This window comes from Haplochromis burtoni, unplaced genomic scaffold (assembly GCF_018398535.1).
Source record: "Haplochromis burtoni strain Fernald_Lab_line unplaced genomic scaffold, NCSU_Asbu1 Contig_889, whole genome shotgun sequence".
Classification (NCBI taxonomy): domain Eukaryota; kingdom Metazoa; phylum Chordata; class Actinopteri; order Cichliformes; family Cichlidae; genus Haplochromis; species Haplochromis burtoni.
The window spans coordinates 1,793-11,581 of record NW_024583250.1 but is presented as its reverse complement, the minus strand read 5'-3'; the positions used below and the strand labels follow the sequence as shown (position 1 = coordinate 11,581).

The 9,789-nt window shown below is 39.1% G+C and overlaps 1 protein-coding gene across 1 annotated transcript in view; it reads left to right on the top strand.

The window, feature by feature from the left end:
• Nucleotides 1-17: 17 nt before the first annotated feature.
• Nucleotides 18-9,789, top strand: part of LOC102289700 (cell division control protein 42 homolog) — an 11,558-nt gene continuing 1,786 nt past the window's right edge. The window contains exons 1-3 of the mRNA XM_042215992.1: nt 18-405; nt 9,120-9,224; nt 9,659-9,731. Coding sequence (XP_042071926.1) covers nt 9,120-9,224; nt 9,659-9,731 — 178 coding nt within the window. The 5' untranslated portion in view covers nt 18-405. The remainder of the gene's footprint in view (nt 406-9,119; nt 9,225-9,658; nt 9,732-9,789) is intronic.

Here is a 9,789-nt window from a genome sequence, read left to right as displayed (position 1 = left end):
TACATTATATCCAAAATCCAACTGGGGTATTTCAATCGATTCCAACACGACAAATGATTGATTATTGATCAGTGTGTTCTGTGCCTTAAAAAAACCCTTTGCAAATGAATCAGCTCTTCTTCGCGCTTTGGCAGCGGCTGTGAATGAGGAAATGAATCAGCTGGCTCAGGTACAGCAGGAAGGGAGGAGATAGAGGGACACTCAGTTTGCTGAAGAAAATCTGACAGCGAGCAGGATTAGTTCACGGGGTCTGTTACCCCGGTAACTAACTTGGAGTTGACGTTTACTCAGTCTGGAGCAGAAAACCCGAACTTGGCCTCAACCCTGGATTATCAAACTCAGAGCTGATTGCTAAACCCGCTCCCGGAATAAGACCTAGCGGTCCATCGGCTGTGAACAGGAAAGGTAGGAGCTGCCAGTTATTATAAACTGCGATTTACTGACAATAAATACTCAAATATCTTCAGGGTACCTGTGGCAACCAAGACATTGGAGATTTAAAAATGATGGTAATGTGTGCGTTTTAACTCAAATTGTTATTTAAATTATTTTTTATTGCCTGAACATTTTGAGAATACACTTCTTAAACTTCAGTAAATAACAAAATATAATTAAAATAACACATAGGTCATGTATTCAGTGGTGTTGTTTGTCTGGCCAACTTGAAATCAGATTATGCTGAAGTTAAATAGTTTCATTTTTAAAATGAGCTCAATGATGAAAGTCATTTGCTGCAGTCTGCAGAACAGGAGTATCTGGATGCACCTGATAAACAACAATGTTTGACTTCCCAGATAAGAAGATGACATTTAGAAAAATGTTGGCCTGTCGCCTGAGTCATGATTACGGTCGACTGGCGACAGAGAAGCCCTGGGATCAATTGAAGGTTTTCTGTTGGAATCAACTGCAGGTGGACCAGAACAAACAAGGACATCTAGAACTACAAATCCCATTTAAATTATCCATATAACTGATTTTATCGTTCGCTTCTGGGACGTTTACATAATCAGAATATAATCGACTATATCTTTCCGAGTCACGTGATTTTCAGATTGGTATTACTAGATCGTATACTAAAAGTGCAAGCGATATCTGGGTAACGTCGTTCTGCTGAAAACTACATCATACTATTATACTTAAAGAACCCGGTAGTTAAGCAATTTTTAAGCGTAGTTGCTTAAAGTTTACTTGGGTTTAAAACCAAGCTGCTCAACATCCCAGGTTGGCTTACCATTAGAGATCCTTTATTCTTATATTAGTGTACAAAGAAGAATAGAAAACCCAAGTTACATATTATTTTTCTCACACCTGAGCACTGAATAAGACACCTCTTCGTCACTCCTAGACCTTTAGGTAGATGAACAGAGAAGGCGGGATAGTGGGTATAAAAAGAGAGTTGAACTGATAAGTTAGATGCAGTACATCGTAGGTGACCCTAAAGAGGACCAAGCCAAAGAGAAGATTGACCTGTGAAATGTTGTAATAATCTCCTGCTAACTCGACTGAATTAAATAAACTAACATACAAGCGAGAAATTGTTGAAGCTATATTTGGAGGGAGTGATCAATAAGGAGGTAAGGATTCGTTTTCTCAGACACAATTTGGAGCTGCTTTTTGTATCAAGCATGAGCATACAATGGTTATGATAAAAGATATGTACTTTAAGAGGAGTTAGTTTCGGCTTCACCTCGGTTACTCTGGGCTCGGACTTACTCTAAGCGTTATGAAGCCTACCAAGGCCAGAGAAGGTCTGCACCGGCGCAGAGTAGCTTGGTTGAGATAGTACTCCCAACATAGTGATAGAGCAGCCTTCAAACAGCGTCATGTGCATGTCCCTGAGCAAAGATGGGAAATTCTTCTTGAGAAGAAGAGCACACAAAAGATAATAGCCCTATGAGGTGGAAAGGTATAGCCGACCGCACACTTTAACCCAGTGATAAAGCCTGTGTCCACAAGGTGCACTGAAACATAATAACCAATGAAATGGATTTAAGCGCGTCTATGATGCAATTCATCACCCTGCTCTTTGCTCTATCTGCAGAAATCCGCCTTGTCAATTGGGAGGAACGCAGTCCAAAACAGATGCAATGAGGCTATGAGTTCCTTGGGTTGGTAGCATACCAATGTAGGATAGATGAATGTAAGGATTATAACTCAAGGCGTAGCCAATATTATCAATACGTATGAGAGGTAAACTATAATTAGTGCCTATCCTAAATAAATTTTGGAATACTCTCATATTGTTGTGTCAAAAATAATGTGGAAGGATCGTCTCATAAGAAGATTATGGAAGCCCACTAACTGATATCCCCCTCTTGTCATGAGCTTGCGAATATAATAATCAAAATTGGGCCTAGATGGGGATGAAGATAAACAGAAAAGAAAGAAGATACGTACGTCTCTCCATTCCCAACACATGGTATATGGCAGTAATATGTGTGTGGATCTCGCGATGCTATCTTGCAAATGGGTATACTCATGTCTGTTTTGGCCAAATTCATAGTGCTATTTGGATCCTAGATTCTATTGTTACATTTAAAATTTACATATACTCTGTAAATTTAAGGGAAAGTAAAATCAATTATTATGTTTCACCAACCTTACCCAGGATAGTTATGTTTAAGCATGATAAATATAACTTTATATCTGTGAGCTTGATATGGTGGGGGTTGCAGCTCTTAAGGTCCTGAGTTCCATGGACTTTGTACTGGATCTCATCTAAGTTCCCACATAAATTGTTCACACGTTGACAACCCTCTTGTGGTCTATTCCTGTTCGTTACTTTGTACTTGATCCACGATAGACATAGTTACATTGTGTGCGATCACTATTATAATAAGGTTGTCCTATTTTTAATGAACATAGCGTGCTTAAAATAAGAGTAATTAATTAATAACCTTTAGCTTGGACGCATAGCTCGTGCACTTGACTGATGGATTACCTTGATGCGTACGTCTCCCGTCTTGCTCTAGCGCGCACGAGAGTACTGTATTCATTTTTCGTAAATTCTCCCTAAAGTGCGGTGCTTCATCATGCGTCTCACATACCCCTTCCTCCTACACGCATGCACCAACAATTAAAGGATGAACGTATCGTAATGGCCTGACTTTTGATAGGTGAGGAAAAAGTCCTGCTGTTCAGTAACCCTTACAACGACCGGTACAATCGAGTTTTCTCTTCTTGAATACGTGCCCAGGGTGCAGTGTGATAGAGTTCTGCTCAGCATTCATGCAGCATGAGTTTTCTAATTTTTGAGTTATTCCGCATGGTGACCATCAGTGTGATGTCTCTTTGTGCGGCCTCATCCTAGGTTATTGTCTATAGCATAGGGAGAACGGTACACGCGCACCCTTTCAAACAGCTGTTGAACTATGAAGAGCTATTGACTTGAGTGATTATGATAGTCCCATAATATGTTCCACCCGGATATGGATGTGGATTATTTTTGTTGAATGGCTCTATTTGTGCTTTTTTGTGTGGTTTTGAAATATATAGCATATAACGAAGAAGTTTAGAGTACAATCTTAACTTATATGTCGGCCAATGACACCTATGTGCTTTTTTGGGTGTAGAGAAATCACTTTGGATACAAGACGCTGAATGTCCAATACCTTGCTTTGATAAATCTAGTGTTTTGAGTGCTATGTAGAATAAAGGGCGCAGATTATATTTTGAGATTTATGATACCAATCATGTCAATCAGATCTCTTTATTATGTTGCGCGGGTTTATTCCTGTCTTTACCCGGTTTCTCATGACTCCTGCCCTCTCTTACTCTTTGTTCGATTTTCCGTTTCATTTTTAAAAAAACCTAATAGTATCATCAGAAGTGGTCGCAAAGCAGCCATAACTAACACATGAGATCGGTGATTACACTCACTAAGAGAGCGAGAGTATGATACATCTCAATGAGAAAGTGCGACCAACTTTTGTCGGAGATAGAAACAAACAAATTATTCTAGAACTCTCAGTTTTACACTGCCAAGTCTGATTGCCAAATTTTGATGAAACGCATGTTTTCCCCACCAAGCCTGATCTGAGACCACCACCCACACGAAGTAGAGTCATAGTCTGGTTATAGATTTAGAATATTTGCGATATAGTCATATATAATTCACGACAAAACACAGTGGGTTATCGCAGAGCACCTGATGAAAAATCTCACACCTGAGCTTATTGAACAAATTTCCCAGTGGCAAGTTCAACTTTCTAATTTCAACAAATAAAGTCCCAGTGAAAAAAAAACATTCAAGTACTGGTTTTATTATTTCCAAACACCCACCACTTCCAACATTCATCTTTTAAAACATCTTTAATTCTTGCTTCGGCTCTCATGTTTCTCTCCTGCCATTAGAAGCTTGTTATCACTTAGTTTCAACCCGGCCAGCAATACTCGAACCAGCTGTTGGCACTCAACCGTCAAGTGTCAGTAAAAACGTCTAAAGAGAAAAGGAATTAAAATTCCAGAAACACCAAGTTAAAAAAAAATCACCAGGAAACAATAAAGAAAAAAAATCTATATAATACTTATAATCATCCATACATAATCAGAATAAACCATCATCAACCATAGAAAAGAAACAGAGGAGGGAAAGTGGAATTTCAGTTCATTTGAATGGGAAATGATTTCAGTTTAAAGGTTTCAAATGTGTTACTGACTCCTGATCAGTGTCAGAGAACTTTAACATCTCACCAGTCATACCGCCTTAAACCATCCTCAGATCAGAGGTTTGTTGATTGTAGCTTTAACTAACTTTATGAAAGATGAATAAAAACAAGCAGCACCGACTCTTTCAGTCCAAGTTTGCTGTCAGAGCAGCAGGTTTCAATAAATGACTGGGAGAATTCAGTCACTGAGGAGGGTTATTTCTAAAGGTCAGCGCAGCACTTCCTTATTTAAAGGTAGTAACATTAAAATGAAATATAAAAACTGTGAAGCCGCTAGAAGATGAATGAAGGTAGAACTGATGTCTTTAAAAGACTCAACTTTAACTTCTCAAACACTGATCAGTCTGATTTTAGCCAATGAAATGACACACAGAATCCTTTAAACCAGCCTAATCCCCTTTAAGGCCTCCAGGAGGAGCCAACGAGCCACCAGAGAACCACCTCGGGTTCTAGCCTGGAGCAGCGAAGCAGGAGTGGACAAAACAAGAGGAGGTCACACGTGGGCCGTTTGTCTGTGTCGACTTTAACAGTTTAATAAGGTGGAAAACATTTAAGAAACTTAAAAAAGGCGCGTCTCACAGTTTTCACACAGTGACTCGTTCTAAAGGAACATTTCGCCCAATCTTTTTCAATATCTCTACTAATGTTTACAGTTAAAAGTTATTGTTAGGAGTTATATAATGTTGTGTGCAGTTGCATGCAAATTCTTGCAAAACATTCCCGTTTCTGTGGTCAGGTGAAAACTGAATATGTGAATATCCCACATTTGTCCTGTTACCAGGTGGAACTTGAGAAATCTCAGACAATTCAAGACTTAAAGAGTCTGAATATTATTTTTGTTACTTTGGAAAGCAATGCATCCACATGAGAACATCGAGTTTCTAACTTCTCTCAGCTACAGATTGAGGCACTGTTAGCTACTGTGCACACCAATGCATGTGTTGTCCTGTAACGTGCAGCTTCTGCCCAGTTAGTAAATGTTTAGTCTCAGTTATTCTTTTTGACACGGATGAAGTCAAGTTACAGAACTCGCACCTACAGCACGCAGAGGCGTTATAAGGAGGAGACGCGGCTCTCAAACAATCCTAAACTGAAGGCTAGCAGGTTAGCAGCGTTGCCTCACAGCAGGAAGGTTCCTTGTTTGAATCCCCTGGTCGGTTTGCAGGCGTGAGTTCACTCCAGCATGTTGGGTTAAACGCTCATTCTTTCAGTGTTTGGAGGAAACAGCTAGGAGGGTTTTTTTACTGCCCGAAGGTGTCGGCTAGATGATAGAGTGCTGAAAATGTTTGTTGATGCTCTTTTTGAAACCAGTGACCGAATAAAACAGCACTAATGTTGACTTTCTTATGATCAACACTTTTGATTACATTTAAATCTACAGTTTAAGCAGAGGTGGATGGGTTTATCTACTTTAGGATTTATCTGACCTTGTGTTGGGATCAAACTACAGCTGCTTGGAAAGATGTCCTGCTTTCTTCAAAAGGACTTGCTTGAATTGTATTGTGGATACATTAAGAGCAAACTAGCTCCTTTACCTCAAGTTTCACAGGATTTTTCGCCACAGGATCAGAATGTCAACAAAGGCTTTCTAGAAGCAAACACAGCCACTCAGCAGCTACGCTGAAACACCTCTGGACAATTATTTTAAAGCACTGCCTTAAATACTTTTAACTTCACCGCTGACCAGGACATCAAAACTGCACTTACAGAAGCAACAGTCAAATCTAATCAAAGCAGCTCTACAGGTTTGACTTGAAATAGGCTTTTTTCTCCTGTAGGTTATTATTTGTTGTATTTAGAGAGTCCTCAGCTGAAAATCTACGAGTGCCACGTGTCTCTCTTATGTCTTACACAAATCCACAAAGCCTGCACAACTGCATACGATTTTTTGGTTTAAAAGGTTAAAAATAAAAATTAAAATCTGTAAACAGAGTTAATCTTTATGTTAACAAAAGAAAAGGGAAAAATACTGCTCAAAGTTTTTTTGTTTTAACGTGGAAAAGTTAACAAATTAAAAAAGCTATTGTTGAGATCAACAGTGTAGCGCCCGTCACTGCTACTGTACACCACAGCTGTTCAAACTATGATTACAAATTATTTCAAGACTATGAAATCAACAGCAGATCAATCACTAACACAAGTGTCACAAATATAAAGCAGCAGTTTACTGACCCAACACATTGTTCCCAACATTTATTTCAGATATGTTATACAGTTCCTTGTAGATTTTTTTAATGATTTTAAAAGTTTTTGTTAAGTTTCAGCTGCAAACGTGACTCCATCCATTGTTTGTATCTTCAAGGCATCTGAGGTTTAAACTACTATTGCTCAATCTGCTTCCTGCGATTATTAAAACCCTGTTTCCAGGTTAGCGAAGAGTGTTGCTCAAACATGTTAGTCATGTTACGGTGATGAAAACAAAGCGCCTATCCGTTCTAACACCACACCCACGTTAAGTCACTATGGCTGAAGGCACTGTTTAAATGCGTCTACCCTCCCCCCCTCAGTTCCCATCTGGGTTAATAATCTCCTCCTGGTCCACCTCCACCTTCTCCTATCCTTCTTCTTCTTCTTGTCGTGGCGTCTACAACAGAACGCAGCGCTTTTTGGGTTTGGTGTCCGGAGGCTCCAGAGCTGCCAGGATGGCCTCGTCAAACACGTTCTTCAGTCCCCTCTAAATAAACAAAAACAACCCATTACTAAATAAATAAATAATATTAATAAAAAAAAACTGAATTCAAATTTAAATTTCAAAATTCAATTCACAGTTAAAAAGAAAGAAAATTCTACAAAGGAAACTAGAAATGAAAATAGACGACGTCGCCATCCTTTTAGACCGAGGTGGAGTTCTGCCACAGATCTCTGCATGCCTCAAATTTACTTGCAATAAAACAAAGTAAAATAACAAATACTTTTTTCTAATGACTGGAGCTCCTGTCCTCTCGCTGAATGTGCTAGCTCTACCAAAAAATACATAAAAATAAATAAAAGAATTTGACTAAATAACATGACCGTGTGTAGAATAAGTAGATTAACATGTAGGAGGAAAGTCTTCTGTTTTTAACTAATCAATTACATTTAAGAAGACTTTTTTTAAAGCAGGTAAACACTTGTTCAAATACTAGTTTCAGTTCCTATTTAATACTCACAGGTAACTGTCTGATGATGATTTATTTTTAAAAGTGCTTTTTAAAAGCTGATTAGCAGTTGTAACCAGAATCATGCCTAGTACATGGAGCCACATGGAAATGAGCCGTTTACAGTTTCACATCTGGACACAGACAGTTCTGTAGCTACACGTCGCCACGCTTATTAGACTTAACTGTGAAACTTCCTTTGACCTCATCAGTTAGATAGGGTGCGATGTTGGCAGATGTGGTGACTCCTAAAAGGACCAGCCAAAAGAAGAAGATGATGAATGTATAACTGTCTTCACTGAATTAAAACAACAACAACAACAAAGTTGGCTAATTGTGAGGGGGTCATGGGGAACTTTCTCAGATTTGACTGCTTTTGTATCAAATGAACATGGTTATCATATTGTCTGAGGTGTTCTGTTGCCACGGTTACCCCACCAAGGAGGCAGAGGCCAGAGGTGCAGGGCAGAGAGCGGGGAATCGTCTCCAAAGTGAAAAGCCCTTCAAACATCTCTGTGCTGCACTCGGCGATGGAAATTTTAAAAAAGGACAAAATTACTTTAATGGTAAAGGCAGCGCGCACACTTAACCAGTGATGTGTGTGTCCCAAGGTGCATGAACTTACCATGATTTAAGGCGTCAATGAGCATCATCACATGCTCTGCTCACCTCAGAATCGCCTTGTCATTGGGAACCATCAAACAATCAGAGCATAGTTGTGGTAGACTTAGGAGAGAGAAGTTCTAGGAGTCCAATATCAATATTTATATTATATTTCTAAATACTTTCAAGTTGTGCCAAGAGATTATGACACACTAATCTGAATCTCTTTCTGGATCCGCAAAATCAATTGGTGCCTGATGTGGAAGAAGAAAAAAGAAAGAAGATACGTAGCCTCTTAAACATGAAGCAGTAATGTGTTTGGTCCAAACTGAATATATACCAATCAAGTACATTTGACCAGATTCATTTACATTTAAGATTTTACTCTGTAATTAAAAGTAATCAAATTAGTTAAAATCAGCATTTTTAGCATGAATATTTTCTTGAGTGTTGGTGGTCTGCAGTCTGGTCTTGTTCTGTTTGTACTGACATCAGTTCCAAATTTACAGTGACAACTTTTATTGTTTGTTACTGTAACCATAACTGTTACAGTATCATACATATAATAAGTCTATTTAAGCACAAGTGTCTAATTAAAATCTTTCAGCTGCATACTGTAGATGACACTCCAGAGACTCCCTCTGTTCCCCTGCCTCACATTTACTGTTCATTCATTTTTTGCTTCTTCATCATCTTCCATCCTCCTCCTCAGATGTCCACTATAAAGTGCGTGATGTTGGGTGACCTTGAAGTGGGAAAAACCTGCCTGTTCATGTCCTACACGGTCAACAAGTTTCCCTCTGAATACGTGCCCACGGTGAGGTGAAAGTCTGCAGACATGCAGCAGCATTCATTTCACTTTATTCCATGTGACACAGTGTGCAGCTCTTGTGCTGTTCCAGGGTTTTTATGCATAGAAGAACTGTCAGCGCCCCTTTCAGCCCTGTGATGAAGCTATTACTATTTATGAACCCATAATATTACACAGAGGAGTGTTTTTAATGGCCTATTTGTGTTGTGTTGTGTTGAAAAACATACAAGTTAAACACCACTTATGATGAAAAAGATTTTTTGTGTAAGGATCCTTGGTCAAGACACTGAAGCCCAAACTGCTTTGATAAATCAGTGTGAGTGCATGGAATAAATCCAGTTTTATTATGAAGAACCTCTGTAATCAAGTCCTTTTGGCGGGTTTACTTCCTTCCTGTTGTCTCTTTCTTGTTCTCATTCCTCAGCCTCTGTCTCCTCCAGGTGGTGAACACTTACTCCATGACGGTGATGATCAGAGAGGAGGAGTACACTCTGAAAATGTGCGACACTTCGGGTAAAGACAAACATTTCTGCTCTCAGTTTAGAGCTGATTGTGATGAGCAGTTTCCCCA